Source organism: Drosophila montana, unplaced genomic scaffold (genome assembly GCF_035044405.1).
Source record: "Drosophila montana isolate Dmon_TW-CO22-7 unplaced genomic scaffold, ASM3504440v1 contig_3031_1, whole genome shotgun sequence".
Classification (NCBI taxonomy): Eukaryota; Metazoa; Arthropoda; class Insecta; order Diptera; family Drosophilidae; genus Drosophila; species Drosophila montana.
This window is the reverse complement of record NW_026997907.1, coordinates 528,042-553,063: the sequence shown is the minus strand read 5'-3', so window position 1 is coordinate 553,063 and position 25,022 is coordinate 528,042. Positions and strand designations below refer to the sequence as shown.

Below are 25,022 nucleotides of genomic sequence, written 5' to 3'. Positions count from 1 at the left end.
GGCACTTGGTAGATAAAAAGACTGGCCAGACCCAGACCCTAGTCTCTGTCTCAGACGCAGTCGGAGTCGGAGTCGCAGTCGCAGTCTGGGTGGGGGCTGAGGGTGTCGCTTAGCTGGCGATTCTGTCACTTTGTCGCTTTGTCGCTTTGTGCACAATAAATTCAGCCACATAATATTGAAAATTCCCAGCCAAGGGTCCCAGCTCAGCTCTACAGCGAGTGTTGAGTTATAAAACGTAATTGAGGTTGTATTTCATGCCAAATGGCTGCTCCGTTCGGGGCCCAATCCCAATGGCAGGTGGTTTTCGGTACGTACCCTGCATGATAATCACATTTACGCTCTTCGAAATCCCATAAGCTCTGCCACAAAAACGAAAAACGATGACACGAACAAAAGCTCTGCAGACAGGCAGACAGGCAGACAGAGCGTCATTGGATATGTTTTAAATTTCAATATTCCATCAAGATTTATTCTATCAATTTTGGGGCCATAATAACAAAGATAAATTGTGTACTTTAAAAGAGCTTTTACACCTACACATCTCACAGACGCTGCGTCTCTCAAATCCCGTACAAGATTAAAGGCGCCTGTAGAGCTTTTAAGCTTAAAGCGCACTAATATATATGCACATTTACTCACACACACACACACACACACACGCAGACGTCAGCTGAACAGCTTGTCTCTTAATGCAATTAATATTAAATATTGTATTATGCTAATTTGCATTTATATTTATTATATAAAATATGAAAGCATATTTTGTATTTATATTGAATTTGCTTTTTAACTCAATTGATTAAATACGGGTTTTGCTTTAAGTGTATTATTAATTTGCCATACATAGAAATATTTTACGCCCATTCTTTTATACCCTTTTTAATAACATTTGTGGCTGTTGCTGGCTGCACACACATGTGACAGCTTTAGTAGCCATTATCTGCCAGGTTATTCCAACTTAAACAATTCTCCTTTCATACTCTCCCCTACCCTCCCCTCCCCCTTCCCACCGCCCCATCAAAGACCATGCCTAATTTAAATTAATTGCCCATACAAATTAGCTGGGAAAACAAAAATGTTTCGATTTGGGCGCAGCAAAAAAAGTTGCTACAAATGCGTTGACCAACGTATAATGCGCAATTTAGCGCGCTATTCAATCGTTATCGACTAATAGATACCCTTTACTGTTACCAAAGAGCAAAAAAGAAGGGATTTACTTGAGAATTTTAAGTAGAAACTTCATTCGAATAAGTTATTTGCTCGACATACCCTAGAGATTTGGAGCAGTAGCTATTGGGTAGTTAAGGAAGAAACAAAAGCCCAATTATGAATGGGTATATCAGATATTTTATGGCACCAATATACCCCTTAAACAGATAATGTAGGCATTGAACAGCCACAGCAACACGGCCGCGTGGCAGGTAAACAAAAGCTCGAATGTCGCTCGTTATTTTTAATCAGTTATCAAAATTTATCGCTTTAAATTTGTCTGCCATTTTAGGGGGCGAGTTGTGGACTGTATATATAGTATGTATAGCTATACAGGATAGAAAATTCGTGGCTGGCATTTTGTGTGTTTATTTTAATTTTGTGCGCGTTATTTTGTGTTCAACATTTACGCGAGTTTAATGAAGTTCGCCCCGCAGTCCGGTCCACTCATGTTGCATTTTCTCACTTGTTTATAGTCGAGAATATGTGGAGAACATTAAAGTTAATGGGCAAGCACTGAACCGGCGGCTATTCCACGCACAGCACAATATCCGGACTAGCTGGACTGGAACAATGAGAGCTCATAAAACTAAGTTGAAATGCAATTCGATACTTTTTGGCTCGAAATTGAGCCAACAACTATTTGCCAAATGAGCAAACAGCCGCCGGCCGGGTCTGCTAAAATTCCACTCTGGCATCGCATTCCATCAACTTTCCCGCTACGAAGTTGATTTTTCGTATTATTCGCATTTTTCGCATTCTGTTTTGTTTAATCCCGAATTCCATAAATAGATTTCAAGCACTTTAATAACCAGGGAAATTGAAGATTATATTAAATCTGTTTTCATTTGCCACTCGTAAGTTAGAATATACATATATATCCGAAGTTGATTCTTGATTCTGGTCGCTAAAATAATTGAAAGCACAACAACCCGACGGCCAATCCCAGCCGGCGGCAATGACAACGTGGTCTGCCTTACAATTAAAGTCGCCATGGCGCCAGGTGCCGAAACACAGGGGCGGGGGCTAATGGAAATTGACGGGGGCAATAACATTTACTTAGCTCGACTCGCCGACGCACGGATTCAATTAGAAATGAAAGCCATTTTATAATTGAAACGAGCCTGTCTGATGTGCCACGCCCCAAGCGAAGACGCCCACATCCGACATCCGAAAGCTAAAGATTAAATGGAATGAACATCAATAAATATTCTGCGCAACCAAAAATTAACAAAGAAGGGGAAATCCATGAAGCTAATGATAATAGTTAGTTAGGGTTGCGGCCAGAGGGGTAAGAGAGAGAGAGGGAGAGATATGATTATTCATTAGACTCCACATCATGTAATTGAAAAGTTTTTTGACACAACTGCCAGGACTCACATTGTCATCATCAGCATCCTGACGCAGCCCGAACATCATCTTCAAGCCAAAGACAAAGCCCGTCGCTCAATTTGTCACTCGCGCGCAGTGGGCGGGCGGGTGGTCGAGGGAGGCGTGGCGCCGAGTCGAGGAATGGAGCACTGACTGATGATGCGTGTGACTAAGCAGAAAATTTTCAGCATTGGCTCCCCAGTTTCACGATTCCGTCTGCGACAGACAACTCTCTGTCCCTGTCGCTGTCCCGGTCGGGAGATATACCGCCCCTCGCTTCCTTCTGATTATGATTGAGTTGACGTCGTTAATATGTTATCGATGATGACGTCGAACGCTCCTCCACTGGGAGGGAAGGCAGCCTCCCAACTGCCAGCGAGTGTTTGCCACGCGCTCGCGACTTGTTGGACTGAAAGCAAGCTGAGGGGAGGGGAGCTGCTTGCCTCCTGCTGATGCCTGCTGCCTGCAGGCTGTTTGTCTGCTGCTCCATTTAAATCAGTTACATTCCTCGCAATGTCAACACAAATACACACAAGGGACACACACCCCCATACACACCCCCACACACAGCCGCACACACATGTGCACTTACATTTTGTTATTTGTCTTTTGAATTATTAATGAACTTGCTGAATGGCATCGGCTTCAGCTTCAGCTTCAGCTTCAGCTTTGAGCTGTGGCTGCCTGGCAGGGATCTGAGCTGCAGTCGACGTCCTGATGATCTGGCTCTTAATCAACTGAGTCGTCGCCTGGCGCATCCTTGCGGTGGCCGCTCTCATCTCAGATAAGTTTAATTAAATCCCTGCCACACTTCGCATTCCACATTCCACGGCTGCAATGCTGCCACGCCCACAGCTGCCTTGACCGCGCATTGCAAAACTTTAAGCACTTTTCCATAGCCGTGGAAAAACAGAGTGAACGAAAAGCCAAAGAAGTGGCAGCGGCAACAAAGTTTTCTGATTTCGATTTTTATTGCGGCCAAAAAACCCAGAAACAATTCCCAATCTGCAGCCATGGAGATTGGAGAAGGTATCAAGAGCAGGAAGGAGGAAGGAGGAGGGGGCGGGCAGGTGGAATTGGAAGTCGGTTTCTTGGCAACAATTTCATTTGGAGGCACTTGACGGCCGCTCTTCCTATTCCTCTTCCTCTTCCCTTCCATTTGCATTTCCATTTCCATGCCAACTCTTGACTTTCCACCTGGCTAACTGTTTTGGCTTTGGTTCTGGTTCTGGTTCTAACTGCACCTGGAATTCCATTCGTGTAGCTGCACGCAAGCAGAAAGAGGGAGGGGCGCCCCTTCCACTTCTTCAACCACAAAATCCACACAAACATTTTTGCAAACAAAAAGTTTATCGTATTTTTCTCGGTCGCCCTCCCATTTCCTACTGAATAATTTAGAGCAGAGAAACACACGAAATATTAACACGAATTTATTAAAAGATCAGTCGAAGCATCTCATGTGAGTTTCCATCTAAAGAGGAACTCCTGCTGTTCCCTTTCCCCTTTCCCCTATTCCACTAGAAGTGTTGGATGTGAGATTCTGGAAGCTGTTAATCTTTTTTCAACTTTGTAATTACTTTTGCAGGCAGAAAACTTTCTTTGAGCTGCACATTCACAAATTATTTTCGAAACAAACAACAAAGCCACTCAACCACAGCACCACACACTCCTCTCACACACACTCTCGCACCACACACTCTCGCACCACAGAGTGTCACCGTCTCTTCGTCGTCTGTGCGAAAGTCAACTAAATCACTTTCTATTCAACAGGACTCTGCGTGGAACGAACGAACAGGACAACCGACGAGTCGAGCAGACGGCACAAAAAGGCCACCAGGACAAGGAGGACAAGCAGGACACGTGCTCGACACCAGCAACTGGAACTAGCCACTGACCAGCGGGCGAGACGTTGCCAACGTGACGAGCTAAACCACCAGCAGCAGCAAAGGAGACGAAAAGGAGGCAGTGGCCAATAAAAAAGCTAACGAAATGCTGATGCCGCTTGCAGTCGACAGGCGAACTCAGCAGCAACAACAACAACAGAAGCAACCGCATTAAAAACAAAACTGGAAAAGTTGAACCCAGTCCGTAGAAGGGGACAGTCAGAGGCAGAGGCAGAGGCTGCAGCGCCTGAAAAGTTCCGAATTTGCCAGACAGAGTCCACGCAGAGCTGCTCGTCGCTTTGTGGCCGCATCCGGAACTGTTAGCAGCAGTTGCTGTTGCCGGAATTTGATTTTAACGCATTTCTCAGAGCCGCGTCGCCGTTTCCCAATTGGCAACTGGCAACCATATCAAAACCGAGCTCAGGCCCAAACGGAAGAGTCTCGTCTGTGCCTCCGGAACGTTTCAATGGCAACACATTGAAATTGGCTGAGCCAAAGGGGAGCCCATCTCCACGTGGGCATTCATGTGGGAGATCCGTTGGAATGAGCTCCAATTGTGGCGTCACATGCTCTGACAAGTTATTATCTGCACGTCTGCCTCCCAAATAAGCATCCCCATCAATATAACACTTGAACCAGGAGTAGGAAGAGGAGGTTCTCCTCATGCTAAGTATGGCCGCCAAGCGCAGCTCCCTGCTGCAGCTCCTCTGGATCTCTTGGATCACCTGGCAGCTACCTTTGGTCAGCGGATATCTAAACATATTTATCAGCCACCACGAGGTGATGAAACTGATGGGTAAGTCCACATGTGAGACCTATTTCTGGGAGGGAAAGTATGTTTCGATTTGAAAGTAATCGTTGGGACAGTTGCTCCAGCTTCGAGCCACGCCTCAAACCCCGCCCCACAGATATGATTAATAGTTGAATGGCAAAGTGCGACAGGACAAATTCATTGCTCCTCAACAGGAAAAACAAACAACCCCAGTCAAGGAGGGATAAGGGTGTAGGGGAGGCGTAGGCATAGACCACGTCGCAGTCATTAATAGTTCCAAAATAATTGTTGACCATGACGACGACGACGACGACGACGTCGGGAAGAAGAGGAGGAGGCGGACGACCACAAAAGTTACGCGAAAACACGACAAAACAAATCCACACAAATCGATTTCCGGCTGTAGCCGGAGCCACCCTCGCACCTCCACCTCCACCTCGCACCTCCTCCATCCTGTTGACAGCTGCAAGTGGCTGCCTGCCATGCTTAGCCACCCCCCACCCCTCCCATTTTTTCCCTGTCTCCCACCCTGCTGATAACGACTTCACAGACCGGTGCGGCGCACTTTGTTGTTTGTTTTGCTGTTTTCCCGTTTTGTTGCTCAACGCGAGGCCTCGTTATTGATGGCGCCAGCTATTCAAGTGCCTCCAGATCGACCTTGGGCCAGGCCTCGCCCCTACCCAATACGAATCCTCGAGAATAGTTACAGTAATAGGCATTCGCTCGGCGTGCCAAGGCGGAATGACGTCGTGCCCGTCGCGTCCTTTGCCTCACGTTGATTAATGGTTCATGGCTCCAAAATGTGAGTCGGGGCGGATCCAATTCGCCCTCCGACTCCCTTTGGCCACCAGTTCATCATTCGTCCTCTATGCTAGCTGTGCACAGCATTTTCCGGCACTTAAGTGTAATTGGAGCATTATGCTTCCATCTCATTATGCAGGCTCAATCGCAGTCCTAGTTCCCACTGCCACTCCTCCTGGTTACTCCTAATCGCCGAATCACGGCACTTCAATTAGTTGAACAGCATAAAAATAATCCACACAAGGTCCGCACGAGGCGCAGATTGATGAATGGCCAAACAGCTTTGAGCTGCAGCTGTCGCCCGCGTTACTAGGTCAGCATGTCCACCTCCCCTTCCTTCCTTCCCTCTACTTGCTTTGCTTGTATCCAGCACTCCCCTTTCGTTCTGCGATTCCCTTCTTTGCACTTCTTTCTGAGACTGCATTCGAGTGTGCTGAGCCATGAGCTGCTCGCCCGAGCAATTGACACTTCACAAAGCGGCCCTTGGCTCCCTCTGACCCTTCATCCTTGGCATCCTTCAATGCAAATCGGATTTCATTAGCGACAACTCAAAGAATCTTCCACTTTGTTTGTTGCTCTTTGTAATATCCTGTGCGATGCGCGATTTCCAGAGATTCCATTTCTCACTTCCTACAGATACCCTTCTTCCTCTTACTCTTCCTCTTCTTCTTTTCCACCCCATCCACAGAGCTCGTTATGTTTTTAACGACCAGTTAACAGCCCCTCCCTCACAATATTTGCCACCCTCTGGCTCTGTTTCCATTTCAAAATTAACAAGCAGCTTGAAATCAAACAAACTGACCCGTCCAACTCCGCCCTCTCCCCCTTCCCATCCACAGTGCGACATGCCGTTGCATGATTTATTTTCAGGTCCCCTCATCCTTCTCCGCATATGTCTCTATGACTGTTTTTTCATGTGGAAGACGCGTCATAGCTGCATGACCCAATCTCAAACCCTAACCCAAAACCCATCTCTCTCTCTCTCTCTGTTTCAGTTCCCTTTCCCTCATTCAACATACGTATTTCTCGAATAACTTCGCTCTGCGGCATGTCTCCCATTGCTGGCTGGCTGTGATTGACGTGATGCATTCCCGCAATAAAAATCGAGTACACAGCTCCCTTCAGCAACCCCCCTACCCCCCTTCACCTCACTCCCTTGTACAATCTGAAAGTTTGTTCCATAAAGCGAGCTGTAAACATGAGTTAAACGATTTCTTTTCTGGCTGCTTCTAACTATACTTATATATAAATATAGCTCGATACCTTTTCCCTCGATGGAGTGACGACAACATTAAAATTAAATATTTTTTACGCTTTTGTTGAAGATTTTGCGCTCTGCCTTCCAGCGAGTCGCGTTGCCCCAGCAACGAGCAATGTTCGTCCCAGAGTTGCCAGCGACACCAGCGTCAGCCACCAGTTGGGGAGGGTTGCCCCACCCCCACCCTTGCCCACTCCAGTTCTAGTGCTCGCTGTGCAAGGACGCGTAAAAATGCAATTTCAACAAGTTTCACTTTGATGTGCACATTTCTTGAGCCCGAACGGGGAACACCACAAGGAAAAGGACCTTTCTAGGTCTAGAGCTTTCTCCCACCTAGCTCTAGCTCCGAAATTTCCCTTTAAATTAAAAGTTAATGCAAAAGAAAATTATTTTTAATGAATAGAAAACAGCCCGAAAATCGCCACATTAATAAAGCAACCCTCGACCTTTTACCCCGCACCCTCGCATAAAAGCCTGGTGTTTCGGTGTCGATTTGCTTTATTGTTAAGTAAGGCGAGATAAGTTGGAAGAAACGCATAAAACGAAGGTGTGAAAAATGTTAAACTATGCCAATTAAATAGCGAACTCGACTCCGATTCAAAGCAAAGGGATAAACCCTGTACAGGTGTCGCTTATAGAAAAGGAGAGAAGCTAGCGGCTGGGCTACGGCGACAGTCAGGATGATAATTTCAGAAAATGCACGTTGCACTCCTTCAAAGCGGCTGCCAGCTAATGACACTAATTATCCTCTTAATCTTTTATGCAAATTGTGTGCTGGCATTGTCAAAGCCGACCCAGACTCGGTCCTCCACCCTCAGTCTCGCCCCTTCCAAATCCTTCCTCTCTAGTTCCACCTCCTGCTCTGCCAGCGAGCATCTGCGGTTGCAGCGTCACGTGTGTGTGGCGAAGCCATTCAGACAATCGCAGGTATTATAATTATGCTAGAGAGGCGGCAAGCAGCAGGGGGGACCCGGGGAAACTTACTGGGACAAGGCAGACTCCTGAACGAGCCAAAACTTTCCCAGGCGACGGCAAAGTTGGCGCTGTGCAAGGCGCGTGATATGAAAGACGGCCAAAGTTCGACGGAGCAGGACTTGGAACCGTAACCAAGCTGGGTGTCCTCCTTATCTCCAGAAACACCGTGCTTAGATGCAGAGCGAAAACGAACTCACGGAAATTAAAGATGCTTTCAGTCTGTGGCTTAAATTCGCTAAAGAGGCCAATCGAAAAGTTGAAAGTCTCTTTGAGACTGAATCACATCCGTTTTCAATCAGAACTGAATTAATTAAGCCTGACACAAGTGCATTCCCTCTCTCAATCCCTTTGCGGTTACAAGTCCTCTCTTCCACCTCTTGAGGCACCTTTTGTCATTGTTGTCCTAGGACGAACTCGGGCTGAGTGACATTGTCCTTTTCGTGTGTTTGTGCATATTTAATGTGACTCACTTTGAGGTTATGTTTGTGTTTTTTGTTTAGTCTGCGGCGCATTCCCCTAAATGGATGAATAACGAGGTAGTGCAGCTCCTCTTCTCCCATGCCACCCCATGGCAGAGAACCGTGCAGTTTGTCAGCGGGAAACGTAAAAGGAAAGTAGCACAGTTTAAGTAGCCTGGGGGAGCCGCAGAGACAGCGGGGTGCATAACAATTTCGAATTCAAAAACAAAATGAAACTGTAAAGGAAACGGCGTAAGAATTGGGGAAGTTCTTAGACAAGTCATGAATAGAAGGAAGCTAACGAAAAATGCTTTTTCTTGTTCTGTAATTGGATTTGAAATTGTTTTAAGAATCGCGCAAGCGCCTTTCTATCTTCTATACTAACTGCACGCACAATCACATACGCGCTTCTCGCTTCTGCCTCCACCGGAAACGCAACACTCAACATCCGGCACAGACGCACAGTGAAAAGGCTGAAGGGAGGGAGGGTGGAGTGGAGAGGAGAGGGGGACTGGCAGGCAAGTAGAGGAGAGTAAACAGCATTTGCGACTTTCAATGCAAAGCAAGGCCAAGACGTTTGCGGACGCGTCTTAGTCTGATCCCAAAGAGTAAATGATGCAACATAAAGCAGCCCAGTAAGAGTAGGGAAGGCAGAAGGGAGAGTCAGGCAGAGACAACAATGAAAGCGGATGAAGAAATTTAATTTCACGTCTTTTTAACTTGAGCAGCTCGTCTTTCACTGCCAGAGGGATGGGGGACAGGGGCTTAGAGCTGCCAGGGTCGGGGTCAGAGATTAGGACGTTCGCGTAGCTAGTTAAAGTTACACAAAGCGAAGGATGATGATGATGTTGCTGCTGTCTCGTCTCGTCTCAAATCGAGTTAGACAACACTTGACACCTTTTAATATTTGGTCTCACCCCATTCACATCCCGCTGCTCCCCTCGGACGCCTGTCGGGCGTCATTCGAGGCAACCCGAGAGCGAGAACCAATTGACGCTCCTTGCATTGTCGCCTGCTGGTGACGGATTCGATTTCGATTATTATTGTGTCTTGGGTTTTGTTTACCGAACTTGGCTCACCCGCTGCAAACCCGCTGCCACCCCCCGTTGTTGAGTTGTCGAGGAAATCAATTTCCGTTGAAGCTGAAAGGTAGATACAGTTGGAGGCGGAAAGAGGGGGAGAGTCATCGACTGCGGGTAAAATAAACACAGCATGCACAAAGTTTGCACAGCAGTAGAAAGTCCAAAGAAGGAATGCCAAGGGGAAGGCGTAACAAAGCAAATTGTGAAATAAACTTTCTCTTTATGCCTGCAATGCATCCGCCACCCAATCTCATCCTCCATCTATTCGCGTTCGCAGGGCTGGAGGCGGATTTGTTCTACGTGCACGAGGGAGCCATTAACACATACGCGATGCACTTCACCGTTCCCGTCCCGGCAGATGTGCACGAGCTGGAGTTCTTCTGGCAGAATCTCATTGCTTATCCCGTAGCCACCTGACCCTTTACCCCCTTCCATCCAGTTCACTTCCAATTTGATTTGCACTCCATTAACTGGCTATCCCACTGGTAGCTGCGCTACACTATCAGCATCGAATATGCGAACGACCAGGACGCACTGGGTACACCCACGCTGAGCATTCCACACAAGGGTCTGGTGCCGCAGGAGATCGAGTCCTTCCTGGTCTACCTGCCCTGCACCGGCAACGCCAGCCTCCAACTGCCGGTCAATGTCAACATGGTAGTGCAGGGACCTCCCCGCTTCAACGACACCCGGCTCCACTTCAAGCGCAACAAGATCTGTGCCAAGGGTAAGTAACCATTCCTTCCAATCTCCGACTGTCATTCGCATATTGTCCGTTCCGATTGCATCCCAGGCATCTCACCCGAACCAAACCAGTCGCCGGCCCCAGCCCACGCCCCTTCCCAAGGACCGGCTTTGATGAGCGCCGCTGCCTGCGCTCTGGGCCTAGTTTTAGCCGTAGGCCTCGTGGCTAGCATGATGTATGTGCGGGCTCGCAAGCAGCTGCGCCAGGACTCGCTACAGTAAGTCCCATTGATGGGTCTATCAATTCAATTAGCTTCCTAAAATTGACCCTCATTTATTACATTGCCATTCTCTTGCCATTCCATTAGCACCAGCTTCACTATGGTGGGTTATGGCAGTCATCAGAATCTGTTCATTCGCCTTGATCTTTAGGTCGACAGCCGAGTGCCACCGGATCCTACGCGACCATCACCAGCCTCAATAAATATCCAGCAGAGACCAAAAAGTCGTGCAGCATATTCGACCGTAAGTTATCCCCCCTCTTCGTAGTCCCAGCACTTACTTATCGATCCCCAAACTATTTATTTCCCTACAGGGTTCCGCAGCTCGCCCACACCCACACCCTACGCCACCGCCCTGCTGCCAATGGGAGACCAGAACGGGGAGACCATTTACTCAAAGCCAGAATCAGTCTGTCCCTCGAGAATATCCTACTACGCCTCCTCCCAGCTAACCCAGGTGAGTTCCAATTCCAATCGCCATCTGCCCTGAAGTCTGATTTTGTGGCCACACGATTTTCCTCCTGGGGGTTGATTGCAGCAGGCAACTGCCTGCCCTCAGGTAAACCAATGCCTTTGATATGTTGTGACACGTGCCATGCGTCAGCAACAAATGGAAATGAATCCCGTTGAAGTTCAGCCTGCAATGGGTCGGTCGGTTGCCTAGGCCACCAGATCCACTCTGTTGCCAAACTGCGGCACTCGCCAGACCAGACGATTGCTCCCAAGGCTGCAGCCACATCCAATGCCATCCAATGCCCAACTCGAGCCACCTTTCCACGGCGATAAAAATTAAATTCTAATTTATATTTACGAGCTGATAAAGCTCCCGAAGTGCGTTAGACTCGAAACAAGAGCCATTCATAAATATGCGACCCTCCTTGCCGCCCGCCAGGGTGCCAGCCAGCCCTTCTCCATATTCCATGGGGTTTCTGTGGGTTGGGGCAAGTTTTGCCTGGCGCTCACGTAGCACGTGTTGCGACCCACAAACCCACTGCCAGCAGACTTGAATTACGGAGATACGCGTTCCTATATGTGAGTAGATAGGAAAGAGGGGTCGGGGTTAGCGTGTGAGTCTGTTTAGATAAGCGGATGGAGCTTCACAGTCGCAGACAAACAGGCAAACACAGAAAGGAAAGCTTATACTCTGTCTACGCGTCCGTTTGCTCTTCTTCCAGTTGGGAAACTAAATTTAAACTAGCTAGAAGCCACAAATGAAGCCCTAAGAGGCAGCTATTAAACCTTGAGAATTGTCTGTACGAACCCCTCAAATTAATTTTATGATACCCTACAAAACTTTTTACACATTTGTCCCTCCCTGGCATCCCTCTGCATTCTCTGGAAATCCCTCTGACGTTTTAACTTCTTGGCCTTGGCAAATCTGTCGCAAATTAGAATAAATTATTTAGCAGCTTCTTTTCTCGTTTTTCTAGCAACAACATTTCACAGACCCAAGCGGCGTCAACGTTTACATTTTTCCTAGACAACAAAGTGTACCATCTCCTCTCTCCTCTCTTCTCTCGCTATCTTTGGTCCGCTCTGTCGCCATTCTCATGATTGCTTGGGCCATTTTCGTCACCATCTTCAAACGCAATTTCCATCGACGCATAATTAAATATTCAATTTCCATGGAGACTCCTTTGGATTTTTATTTGCTGCTTATTCCTTAACATTCCTCCAGCTTCGTCCTGGCTTCGTCCTGGCCTCTTCTGTCTCTTCTGCCTCTTCTCCAAACGATTTCTGTTTGTTTAGACTTCAATTTCGTCCTCATTATGGCAACCGTTTCGAGGGGGCTTCCGCGGGGCACAAGAGCAGCCACAGTCATGACTCGTTCGAGACACTCACATGGATTCACATGGTTATCTGGAATATTTGGATGTCTGGGATAATGCACAATGCCAAGAGTCGTCCATTTGCCGTATCTACTGCTAGGATTCACGCTCTGAGGGGGCGACGGGGAGTTAAATGAATTTCAACAAAAGTGGAGCCCAAAATAGCATATGCCTCTGTCTGAAGAGCGGGGGTAGTTCTAGGAGGGGGTGTTTGCCATAATTATTGCTGTTCTCTTGCCATAGTCAGTAGCCACTCTCCTCTCCACTCTCCTGTTACACACTCGTATGAGTATTTGTGAGCGTTAAGCGAACTGAAGCACTAAGCAAAGGGAATGGAAGGAAAGGAAGACGGGGGCCGGGCAGCGGAGCGAGGCACTCATTTAGTCAAACAATTATATCCAAGTGCACACACTGAAATGTTGTCGGCCCTGATCTGCTCACTTGTGTGGAAATATCTCATTTGTGTGGGGCTCCCTTCGCCCCAATCCTCCACCTCACTCCTCCCTCCCGTCTGGTTACTCTCATTCCAACCCCTCGCTTTTGATTCTATTAAATCAGTCTATAAATGTTGGCCAAATTGCTTTAATGTGCAGCGAAAGTTTAGCTAACGGCTGTGGGGACTACAACAATTACAGCACAAGAGGCAGGGATGGGTTGGGGGAAGGGGAGAGGCCTGAAGAGGGGGGTAAATAGCAATAAAAACAGCAGCGAGCAGAAGCCAGACTACAGCTGTTGAAACATGACTTTGTGCTTGTTTAGAAACACTTGCAAAATATTATTGCAACAACACCAACAAAAGCTTTGAGTCAGAGTGGGCGGAGGGGGGAGGGGGAGGGAACCACTAACTGCGGGAAGTCTGAGTGTGAGCTGGTGCCTACGCCAGCTACACGCCATGTGCAGCGCCAAAGCGAAGCGAACATAGAAAGGCATTAGGATATTGGATCAGAAGTAAGCTCACATAGGCTTGTGAGGGAGGGGGAGGGGGGAGGGAGGAGGGGCGTAAGTGGCTGCTGCGGTTGAAGATGTCGAGCAAGTACATGGAGCGAATGGGTTACGTGGGGCGACACAGCAGCCAACTCCAGCTCCACCTCCAGCTCCTCCTCCACGCTACGCGACGCATTCGAATGGCATCATTTGAGGGCGAACTTGAAGAAGTGCGTGAGCAAGCGAAGCGAAGGAAGGAAGGAGGGAGAGATGGGAAGGAGGGGAGCATAGATAGCGCAAAGTTGGAAATTAATTTCCATGGAGCACGCCCAGACTAGAGTATTTTATGGAGATTACGAGAGAGATTCGTGCAACCTGAACAGGTGCTAATTAAAAATGTTGTCGTCGCCTCATTAAAGAAATTTGTAAATCAACCTGCAAATGACGCGCGCAGCATGCGAAAAGTTAAGCCTAGGCCGAAGCAAAGTTGAGGAGGGGATGAGGAGGCGGGGGGTAACCCGACAAGTGTCCCCCCTTTTGGGGCAAGCGAAGCAACTGGGGTGCGGCACGTACGCCGTTAATGGATTTTCCACTGTTGTTCTTTTGATTAAAACGCATTATTTACATTTGCGACAAAGCTAAAAGAGGGGGCAGAGGGGTGGAAGGGTAAAGGGGACAATTTAATGTGCGACGGGGCTTAAGTCTGGTCAGGTGAGGGGCGTGGCGCAGCAGGGGGTCGGCTCGCCCTGGGCAAAGGTTGACAAATTGCGCAGCTGTCAGTTGATGTAAGCTCAGTTTTTGCATTTCTTTCCCCATAATTTTGTTCGTTTTTTTTGTTGGTCCTTAATCTCCCTTTGCTCCTGCCCGACCCGATCTATGCAGGTTGTGTCAGGCTAGTGCCAAACTATGGCGGATGCTTTTGTCTGCCATTACACTATTGATTGCTTCCTGTCAGCCGCAGAGAGGCAAACGGAAGTCGCCAGCGGATGTTGCCTTTGTTGCCTGTTACCCAGTTAGCCTGTTATCCTGTTATCCTGTGAGCCTGGCCAGGAGAGAGCGAGCGTTTCGGCTGACCAACATGGGCTTTGTGTGGGATTTGCCCGGCCGCAGTGCAGCACTTCACATAAGCAGCCGCTCTGCCCTTGTGGTATTAGGAGCTGCTGCAAACTCCGATCCGGAGAGACCATCTGCCCGCGGTTTTTACACCCTCCACTTGGTCAGTGGCTGCTGCGTGTGTGTTTTGCTATTGATTTTATTGCGGTCAAATTGTGTTCGCTCCGAACTTAAAGGGGAGCCCATTAATCCCATTGTAACTGTCTGATGACAAGGCTGGGGGCGGGCACTCAACGGGATTGACATTTGTAATGAGCCAAAGGCAATGATTAGCGAACTGTAATTGAAGGCAAGAGTCAATAAACTGGGTCAAAAGGTGCACTTGGAGTCCAGCCCGGCGAATGGGGTCAAAACTTTAATGACTCGGCTCGCATTCGAGTGTTTGAGCAGCTCTTCGGCTGGAAGGTCCATTAGAAAATGAATGAGAGCGTGTGGAACGGGCAATTAAAAGGCACTTCTTGGCTGCTTAATTCTCCCCATTAAAGCGAATGCAGTGCGAGGGCAATCGAAATGCGATTATGGCTGACATGTTATCATTCAATATTCATGAGTATACTCATACTCGGCTGCCGGGCATTTACATGGATACATGGATACCCATCAATCAATTCTGAATTGCCGTTGAGTCATATTACATACACCTGAATGCGAAATGCTCCCAAACTAATTGCATCAAAGTGCTGCCCGGGCGCAGGATGCGGTGCGAGGAAATCCGAGTGGACTCCAGCCGGATGTGCAACAAATTGTATTATGGCAGCGAAACTGAAGCGAAACCCAATCAACGGCCAACTACCATATCCAACTGGGAATAGCGTAATGGAGAACGCGAATCGACCAAATTGGTTGTTAATCATATGAATTCAGCTTGATTGCGTACAATAGATAGAGTGTAGCTTGAGCAAAGTGAGGCGCAGCCAACTTAATGAGTGCATTTACATACTCCGTGTTGCCAGATCGCGCAAAATTTAGAGTTGTATTTGAAAGGGCCGAAAGTATTTTGTGCGCTGAATTGAAGGTCAACTTTAAAGTGCATTTTACGCAGAAGATTGTCTTTTGTCTTTAATCGTTTCTCAAGTAGCTGCTTGGTGTTGCCAGATCGACAACATTTTTAAGATTTGCTCTAAATAATTTAGTCTAAAGGACTTAAAGACCTTGGGAAACAACAATGTAGCATAGGCATGTTCTACAAATTGATATATAAATGCGTTTACTCCCTACCCCCATCTTTGCTGGCGTGCCGCCCACTGACACGCCCAGCGTGAGGCAACGTGACACCTGGTGACTAATTTATGTTCATTAAGCAGGCGTTAAGTCGCCTTGAGAGCAGCTGCCGCCGTCCTCGTTGGCCCTCATTTGCATACATTTAGGAGCTGTGCGGGGCAGAGTGGAGGTGGAGGCGGAGGTGGCCATGCGATTGCCGAAAGCGGCGCACAACACAACACAACACAACACACAAAGCGCACACACACACACACATAGACATAGAGAGCTGATTACTTGCTGTGCGCCGAGGTGACAAACCAAAATGTGTAGTTTCATGTAATTTTGGGGTCGTTGGAGCGGCTGCTCCTGGCCAGATTAATATGCAAATGCATGTCAGGGGAGAGAGAGAAAGGGGAGAAGGAGACGGAGACTAGTAGAGCTTTAGCGGGAAGGAGAGCGAAGCGCTCTAAGCACAGATTACGCGCGTGTAGAAAGTAGCTGGTGGAGTAAGTGGCAACCGGCAACCGGGAACTGGCAACTGGTGAGGCGAAGTAGACACAAAAAATCAATTTGCAACACGCGTCTCGACGTCCTCTCCTCCTCCTTCTACTTTTTTTGCACTCTAATTTGTGTGTAGTGCATTTTCGTGTCCGTGTCCGGAAATGGCGAGAATTAAAGCCAAAGCAAAGGAAAGTGAAGCTTTACACACACACACAAAGACAGGAAGTGTGGCAAAGCCTTGAGCTTGTAATCAGCTTGAGAGCTCTGCTGCTCGAAAACCCATTTCGCAGCCGTAAATGGTTGGGGATGGGGGATGGGGGTTAAGGAGCTGCTGTGCATAAAAACCCGCGCACAAATCCCATCAAATCTATCAAAATCATTTACGCAAATCTCACGACACAACAGACCAGCAGCAGGAGCAGCAGCAGCAGCAGCAGGAGCAGGAGCAGGAGCAGGACTCAGGCTGCGGCCCGGGACTTGGGTCAGGCGCCATCAGTGTCAGCTGCATTTGGATTTGGATTTGATCCAATCAACGATCCACGGGCGAAACGTTATCAAGAAGGAGCCAAACTGTTCGCACGCCGCCCAAAAACAAGGCGCCAAAAACTGACTACTGCAGAGGAGCAAGGAGAAAGGACGGAGAGGGTGGATATGGGCGAGGGAGATGGCGCCTGAGGCAGCCAGACTGGCAGTCAGTCAATTGTAGTTGTCGTTGCGTGGCTGTTGCTCAAAGTTTTAATTACACGTTCGCTGTGCCAAGACTGGGGAATCGGGGAATTGGGAGATTGGGACTGCAACTGGAACTGGGACTGGAACTGGGAGATTGCCCGCAGCAACAAGGCCACCAACATTTTTGGCTTGCCTTGGCTTCGCTTGGCTTGGCCAGGCTGTTACGCCTGTTTGGGCTCGGCAATTGGTTGCTCCGTTTCTCCTGGCTGCAACCAGTTGCTGTTGTTGTTGTTGCAGTTGCTGCCGTGTTTCGCATTTGCCTGGCGACAAAGATTTATCACCTAGAACAGACCAAAAGGACGCAGGCACAACAGCAGCAACAAATCAACATCGATGGTTGCCCAAAAAGTTGACACAAAAAGGGGAATAGGATTAACTAAAGCTTCAAGGCAAATGCAAAGCAATGAAAAGGAAACTATGAGGAAGGTTTTCTTCGGCAATTATAACTTGTAGGAATTGGAGCTACAATTTTGATTATCTCAGTAATTCCCACAACTATTTGGGTTTGCGTCTGTAACTCTTAAAGCAGCCCCCTTAAAAAGCGCGCCACGCAGTCTGCTTCCAGCTGCAGTTTGTGGGGGAGCAGCAGCTCGTGGGTGGCTGTGCGGGTCGTTTGCTCTTTCGGCACGGTTTGTTACATTGCAGGAACTGGGCGGGGGTAGGGGCAATGTGCGCGGTTTGTCAGCTTGGCGCGCTGATGATGGAGTGCGGCATTGTTGCATTTTAATTGAAATTTCTTTGTGAACTTGCCGCAACAAGAACAACGCGACTAACGAGAAGCCAGAACAGCGACAACAACAACAACAACATAAACGTGTCGCCAGAAATCACACAGCAAAACAACAACAACGAGAACAACAACAGAGTGAAAAACGCGAACAACGCCAAAGTAGCAATAATAATGAATGAATAAAACGAATAACAGCAACAACCACAACAACAACAATTGCTGTGGGCCTTTATTGCTGTTGCTGTTGCTGCTGCTGTTGTTGCTGTTGTTGCTGCTGTTGTTGCCGTGTTGCAGCTGCCCATTGACGTCGTGCGCAATGACAACCAGCGCCAGCCAACTATATTGAGGTCGGCATCGGGATCGGTCTCGGGGTCGACATTGGGCGACTGTCGGGGCAGGGGCGATTCGGGCAACAGGGGGGTTAACAGGGGGGTTAACAGGCGTCGGCAACGTTTGCTTTTTTGCGGCACAACGCAAATATAATAATAAATTTCGCATATTGCTGCCGCTTCAGCTATTATTTTTCATAAATGAAACTGTTGTCAATGGGATGTTGCTGCCGCGATTGTTGTTGTTGTTGCAGCTGTTTTTGTTGCTGGCTGTTGTTGCTGTTGTTGTTGTTGTTGTTGCTTGCTGTTTGTTTGGTTTTTGTCACCGCTTTATTGTTTTTACCACCCACAGGCTGAAAGCCTGGCATTGCGGTCACTTTATTGTTTGCCGGATATGGCCAACACAGTTGCCGCTGCAAAAAGTGGCCAGGCTCAGTTGCACAGAGTGAGGTAAACACTAAGAGAGAGAGAGAGAGAGAGAGATAGAGAGAGAGAGAGTGAGAGTGAGAGTGAGAGGTGCCTGCGGTGTTGGTTAGAGCCGTCGGCTGGCAACCACGTAATTTGCCGTCTGATGAAGATTTACGACATGAAAGCCGCAACATAAACGCCGAAACACACACACAGCAAAGCACATAAAGCAAAAAGCCAATAGACTAGAGGGGACAAACCCTACCCACCCTTGCCGCCCCTCCAGCAAACCAAACAACTCTACATGATGAATGCGCTGCGGCGCACCAAGACGACAACCCTATCGAGCTGAGGCCCTGCTGTCGTCTCCTGCGAGTGGACAGGCTCTTGCTGCTGCTGCTGCTGCTGCTGCTGCTGCTGCCGCTGGCCATTTATGTAAATTAAGCAACAAAATGCACAGATTTGTCTTCTGTTTATTAGCCAAGATGTGGCTCTCCCCCTCAGGCCATAACTTACACGCAACCAAAGCAAAATAATTGCAATTGGACCCAGGAGACGGCCCAAGTTGAAGTCAAAGAGAAAGTTGTCCACTCCGCGCCTCACTTACTCTGATGAAAACAAATTATGTGTGAGTTCTCAAATGAGTGGGCAGGCCACGCCCACAAAGCATAGATACACATATTGCCAAATATCTGCTCTTAACGGCAGCCCTATTAGCCAAAAAGCGAGAATGGGTGGGCAGCTGATTAGGAACACAACCTCTCCAACTGTCCCTCGCCTGCTCCTCCTCCTCCTTCTCCCGCTGCTGCAGCTGCTAACCCACTTTGTCTGCTTATGAATACTTTGTCCAATAAATAATTCATGCTGCAAGTAAGTTGTCTGCCCGGAAATGCCGCCCAGAGTGAGCCTCGAGTGGCCAACTCAACGGATGTGGATGGTTGTGAATGATGTGGGAACACGGGTGTCGCATGCGGATGCGGATGCAGGGGAGAGGAAGAGACAAAGCCGGACTCACTCGCACAGACGGCCACACAAACGGATATGTAATGCAATTCACGAAACCAAATGAACGGTTTAAGGAGCCTGGAAACCGAGCTAAGCGGATAAAGGACTACACATGTTTCCAACTGGATAGGAAATGTGCCGTGGCATGGGTATAAATTAATGCAGACCATGTGCAGGGACTCTAAACTGTATCAGTTGTGCTCGAAATATTCCAATTAGAAATTAATACCCTAATTGCAATTGTTCTCCCTCATTCTCATTGTATTTATAATCTGCTCTAAAGTGGGAATTAACTGCAAGTTATACAAAGGCTCAAGGGATTTAAGCATCGCTTGAAGATAATTTACTTCGCTTAACTCAGAAGTCGTAAATTATTCTAAAATTCGTTTAGAACTGAACAAATGCTGCAAACCAATTATCTAAAATTTCTTGGAGAGGAGTTTTTTGAATACATAACAACTGGAGGTTTTTCTAAGATGCATTTAAAATTCACAACTGGTTCTGGCTGCAGTTTTTTCTAAGATACATTTCAAATTCACAACTGGTTCTGACTTTTCTACCCTCAGAGACGAAGTGATAAATACTCGCACAGACTGACACTTGGATTCATTTATTATCACACCAAGACCATTGGCTAACTATACACAAGTACACACTCAAATTCTTATATGCAGGCTAGTATATAGTTGTATATCTAAATCTATGAGTAGGTCAAATGCGGGCAACTCGTACAGTTAATTAGTTCAATTATTCAATTAGATTTGAGCAAGTGGAGTGCTTAGTTTGGCTACTTAAATTGGCTAAATTCCTTGAGGTACACACGCCCTTTGTTGTCGGTGCTGCATTACGAGGGACTACTGTAGCTGGATGAGCACATGACCGGCATGCCGCTTGTAGAGCATTAGCGATATGTTGACCAGGAACGGGGCTGCCAGCCAAAAGATGCGCGTGCCAATGCCCGTTGCCTCGCGATGGAAGATGCCAGCGGCGCCGCCACGTCCCGTATTGCAGAAGGACTCCTCGCAGCAGGATGTGCAGGCATAGAGCTTGGTGCGCTCACCTATAACAATGCAGCCGGGCTCACAGTTGGCGGCGCATCGTCGATCCAGCGACCACATCTTTGGCGAACTCGTGGAGTTCTCAGTGCTGGTGGTGTACGAGAAGCGCTTGACCTATTTCAAAAAGAGGAGATTAGAGAGATCCCGCTCGAAAGGATGCAGCTCTTACCATGCAGATGAACTCCTCGCCCTGGCACTTCTTCATTAGCGCCGTGCTGTTGCGCTCAAGCACATCCACGCAGGCCAGACCGTCGTCCATGGTATCACAGGCATAGCACCAGAGCTTGTTCACCCGCTCGATGGCCGCCGCCGTGCGATGAATGTGCCCGTCGTTGGTCAGCGAAGTGCTCAGGCTGACTGCCGAACTGGGTCCCGATCCGGGCGAGCTGGTGCCCGTGCCAGTCACTATCCAATTAGATGCGCATCTTTATTGATTTTCCCAGCTCGGGTCGAAGGTCGCCTCACTTACCATTATTGACGCAGGCCGTGAACACAATGGAGCAGGAGGTGAGCACAAAGTAGGCGAGCGTTAGGAGAGCTCTGGGCATGCTGGACATGCTGTGTTGGCCGCCAACTGGGCCAATTGACGCCTTTCCAGCCAGCTAAACAACTTATTCTAAAGACCCGAGCAGCCGCGAGCAGACCTTTGTTTATTTGGAAGAACCAAACGATGTCGTTTGACAGCGAATGTCACAATATAAAGAACTGCCGATAATGACATGCGCAGTGGGTGCAGTTCTAGCGGCTAGCGAAGACACAAACCCAAGAGTATTTACCAAGGACAGCATAAACTAGTTGAGAATTAAACGAAAGCATTCAGAAAAACCCGATCAAAATATGAGATTCGGGATGGTCTTAACAAGGATAAGGATGGCAATAAAAAGTGGTTTACCAAAAGGTTGCACTTTTTAGGAGCGAATCGGAGAATTTTTTATTATGAATCGACGCCAACAAAAACATGAACAAAATTAACTAGAAGGATACGGTATTTCAGCCGCTTGACCCACTTTAATATTACTGAATATTTATTGGGGCTAACATCAAAATTTTGCATAAAAACAACAATAAAATCTTTGGAATTTTTAGCTTCAGTAGAGACGCAAATACTGTAATGCCTGACGGCACTGCATGGGGTAGAGTTCGCCTATATTGTACATAAGGTCAACAATGTGTGTGGGACGCAGCATTCGCCAGGGCATGAATTTCAGGGTCTTCTTGTCGCAATGTATGTCCTTCTCCAGTTCCAGCGGCAACGGCACCTCGTTGTACAGCATGCGACCGTCGACGCTGCGCTGCAGGGTGCAGGGCAGGCCAATCTGATCGGCGAAGCACTTGAAGAGGATCGCACGCTCAAATTGACAGCCGCTGCGCACCTCGCCCAAGGGTATGAAGTTGGTGTGGAAGATGTGGCGCAGGGCCTCCAAATGACAGCGCACAGTGTGGCGGGAGCACTCCTCGGTGGTGTTCAGATCGAGTATCTTGATGTCCTCCGACATGACGCTGTTCACGGCCTCGGCTATGATCTTGCTGCGCTTGGCCACATTCTCAAAGTCAATGCTGCGTCTGATTCTATCTGGATTCTCCACAAGGCCATGCAACTGGAAGGGCAGTAAATGGTCAATGCTAGTCGGAAATAGTTGCCAAGTTCATAATACCCACGGCCAAGGTCTCGTTAAGCGCCTCGAGGAATTCAGGCAGCTTGGTATCAGCGGGTCGCTTGCAATAAGCCCACTTTTGGTCGCCCGCAATATCGATATCGTGCAGGCAATAAGATGGCACACAAATCACATCGTTCGCATCCGCAGAGGGTCGGTCAAAGTTCACCACCAGCACGGCCTCCAGCGGCGAACAGTCCTGTCGCAATATACTCTGAAAGCAGCGGAAATCCCCAAACTTACGCTTCGACACATAGAAATCCTTGCCAGCGGTTATATCCGTAAAGCCCAAACAGTTGCGAATGCAGAACTTCATGGTGGGGCACTTGGACAGAATGCTCTCAATAGCCGGACCCCAAGTGGAAACGCAGAACGCGTGCTTCTGGAACAGCATCAGCCTGTAAAGAAAATCGGAGTTGAATTGGATATAAATACAATTTGCCAGTTGGATATTCCATTTGAAAGGGAACAACTTACACCTCCAGAATGCCGCGATCAATGTAGGCATCTACGAAGCAATTGAAACGTGTGGTCTGTAGTATAAAGTTGGTGACAGCGGTCTTGACCAGATTGGACAGAGATTTGAGAGCGCGCTTTATTGAGGATACAATGTAATTGCCGAGCAGCACCTCGCGAACGGGCTCCTCGTCGATAATGGTGCACAGGCAGCGGAATATGTTGTGGACCAAGATGGAGTGAGCATAGGAGCGCTGTTAAAGGCAATTTTTAGACTATAAATGTAAACGATAAATCGATAAATGAAAATCGATAGACGAGCATCGATAAATATCGATATATAAACGATAGTTCCGATAAGCTATCGGTAACCGATTGTTAGATATTTACCATAAGTAGCTGCGCAATTTGTTCAGCGAGCGGCGTATATTCGCCCATAATCGTACGATACTCATCATTGGAGGCCAAGCTCTCGATAATCGCCAGCATCGACAATATCAGATCTATCGATAGTTCCGGCAGACCCTGCCTTAGGGTGGCTGCCAACGCTTCCGCTACATTGATGTCCATTAGCTTCTCGGATGTAGCGCGGAATGAGCTGACCAGCAGACTGCCAATGAACTCGGCGGCCTGCTCGCGTGTCTTGATGGACACATCCGGCGAACGCACCAGGTTAACCAAACATGTGAGGGCCCCATTTTCATACTCGGCGACAATGGTGCGCAGTGCCTCCGGAAGCGCACTCATGCGATTCAGACCCATGATGACAAATGGAGCTGGTTCCGGTTTGCTCTTCATCAGGCACTTGAGGAACATTGCCGTAATGTTGGCATTGTGGATGCGTGGCAGGTACTTTTCGTATTTGGCCGCCTCGGCGAATATGGAAATGATGGTGCAGACGACATCGGGTGGCAGAAAGTCCATGTCCTCCTTCAAATGCTCCACCATCTGGTCAAAGAGATTCTGCTCGAAGAACAGCTTGGTCATCTTCTCGGAGCGCAGAGCCGTGGCCAGCACCTCGATAATGCCAAGGGCGTCGGGCGCCTTGGGATTCGTACAGAACGCTTTGACCAGCTGCTGCAGCACAAAGAAGCAACGATGCAGTGGCTCGAAGACACTCTCGTCGCTGGTATCGGCCAGCAGGGTCTTCAGCACCTTGATGGCGGCCAGACGTATCTCCAGGAACTCGTTGGTCAGCTCGCAGATGATGCGATCAACCGGGAATCCCGGCAGTGTGGTAAACTCCAGCATCTCCTCGGCGCTTTGGACTTGTAAAATTTTGTGCAATGCCTCAATGGAATTGAGCACAGTATCTGGATTATCCGAGTTGATGAATATGTTCTTGAACTTCTCAAGAAATTCAATATTTTCAAGAACATTCTGAGCCACTTTCGGATCGCGCAGACACAAATTGACTATATAGGTCAGATACTCGATGCAGAACTCATCGCTCTCCTTCAGATAGAAACTGAAGCACACGTCGAGCAGCTGTGCGATCTTCTCCGTTTCATATTCGCCCAGTTCCGTGTTATCCAGCACCAGAGTGATAAGGAACAAGGCGAAGCGGCGGATAATAACATTATCCGCATTCATATAGATCTCCTTATCGATCAGCACCTCCAGCAATTGCCGTTTCTTCAGCTCCACTATATTCTCATCCTGTTTTCGAGCAAACTCCGCCAAATGACTGAGTACAACTTGTAATACGGGCTCCTCCTTCGAGCTGAGCAGCAACATGCCCGTTTCCAGAGTTTTTATAACGACAGTCAATGGCGGGAAAGAATTTTCAATGTTTTTGGTACGATCCGGGTATTTGGAGCGAGCTTCGTAAACGCGCTTTGTTCCGCTCGCCATTTTAGTTGAACAATAATCTCTATTCCTCTAAACATTTACATTAATAACTGACTGAAAAGGCATTGATTGGATAAATTCTCACAAAGTTGTAGTAAATGTACTCCAATACGGTTCCGAATAATAATCTTTAATCAAATTTCAGAAAGGGTTAAATACAATTTGAACGAAAAGAAATTACAATTCGTGCTGTAGCAGTGAGCATTTGTCACGCTGCAATTGGTAATAAAAAATAGCTGCCTGGCATGGCCTAAATTAATTCTATTTTCTGCATACAAAATGTTCTCTGACTTAACAGCTCGTGCTTTCCTGAATTATAAATATATTAATATATCTATTTGCTTATAAAATTATAAAATAAAATAATTAATGACCTTAATTTTAAATTCAAATTTACCCGACAGCAGAAACGATCGAGGCAAACATTGGCAACATTTGCGACGAGTTGGCAGCACCA

At 47.8% G+C, this 25,022-nt stretch overlaps 3 protein-coding genes and 1 long non-coding RNA gene across 4 annotated transcripts in view; 2 read left to right on the top strand and 2 right to left on the bottom strand.

Annotated features, from left to right (window-relative positions):
- The window catches only part of LOC135430669 (uncharacterized), a 72,405-nt gene extending 67,886 nt beyond the window's left edge, over nucleotides 1–4,519 (top strand). The window contains exon 3 of the long non-coding RNA XR_010436666.1: nucleotides 4,351–4,519. This is a non-coding gene — a long non-coding RNA (uncharacterized LOC135430669). The remainder of the gene's footprint in view (nucleotides 1–4,350) is intronic.
- A 141-nt stretch (nucleotides 4,520–4,660) lies between these two features.
- Nucleotides 4,661–11,264, top strand: LOC135430611 (tyrosine-protein kinase Dnt-like). The gene is made up of 7 exons (XM_064685350.1): nucleotides 4,661–5,259; nucleotides 10,087–10,214; nucleotides 10,299–10,536; nucleotides 10,603–10,771; nucleotides 10,862–10,877; nucleotides 10,934–11,018; nucleotides 11,089–11,264. The coding sequence occupies exons 1-7, from the start codon at nucleotides 5,127–5,129 to the stop codon at nucleotides 11,262–11,264; spliced, it is 945 nt and encodes a 314-aa protein (XP_064541420.1). The 5' UTR covers nucleotides 4,661–5,126.
- Nucleotides 11,265–20,139: 8,875 nt separating this feature from the next.
- Nucleotides 20,140–21,286, bottom strand: LOC135430625 (uncharacterized). Its single transcript, XM_064685369.1, has 3 exons — nucleotides 21,073–21,286; nucleotides 20,773–21,008; nucleotides 20,140–20,717 (listed from the first exon to the last, which is right to left on the bottom strand). The coding sequence occupies exons 1-3, from the start codon at nucleotides 21,158–21,160 to the stop codon at nucleotides 20,400–20,402; spliced, it is 642 nt and encodes a 213-aa protein (XP_064541439.1). The 5' UTR covers nucleotides 21,161–21,286; the 3' UTR covers nucleotides 20,140–20,399.
- Nucleotides 21,287–21,571: 285 nt separating this feature from the next.
- On the bottom strand, nucleotides 21,572–24,636 carry LOC135430646 (uncharacterized). The gene is made up of 4 exons (XM_064685399.1): nucleotides 23,105–24,636; nucleotides 22,736–22,968; nucleotides 22,263–22,656; nucleotides 21,572–22,201 (listed from the first exon to the last, which is right to left on the bottom strand). Exons 1-4 carry the CDS (start codon nucleotides 24,566–24,568, stop codon nucleotides 21,692–21,694), a joined length of 2,601 nt encoding a protein of 866 aa, XP_064541469.1. The 5' UTR covers nucleotides 24,569–24,636; the 3' UTR covers nucleotides 21,572–21,691.
- Between the last annotated feature and the right edge of the window lie 386 nt (nucleotides 24,637–25,022).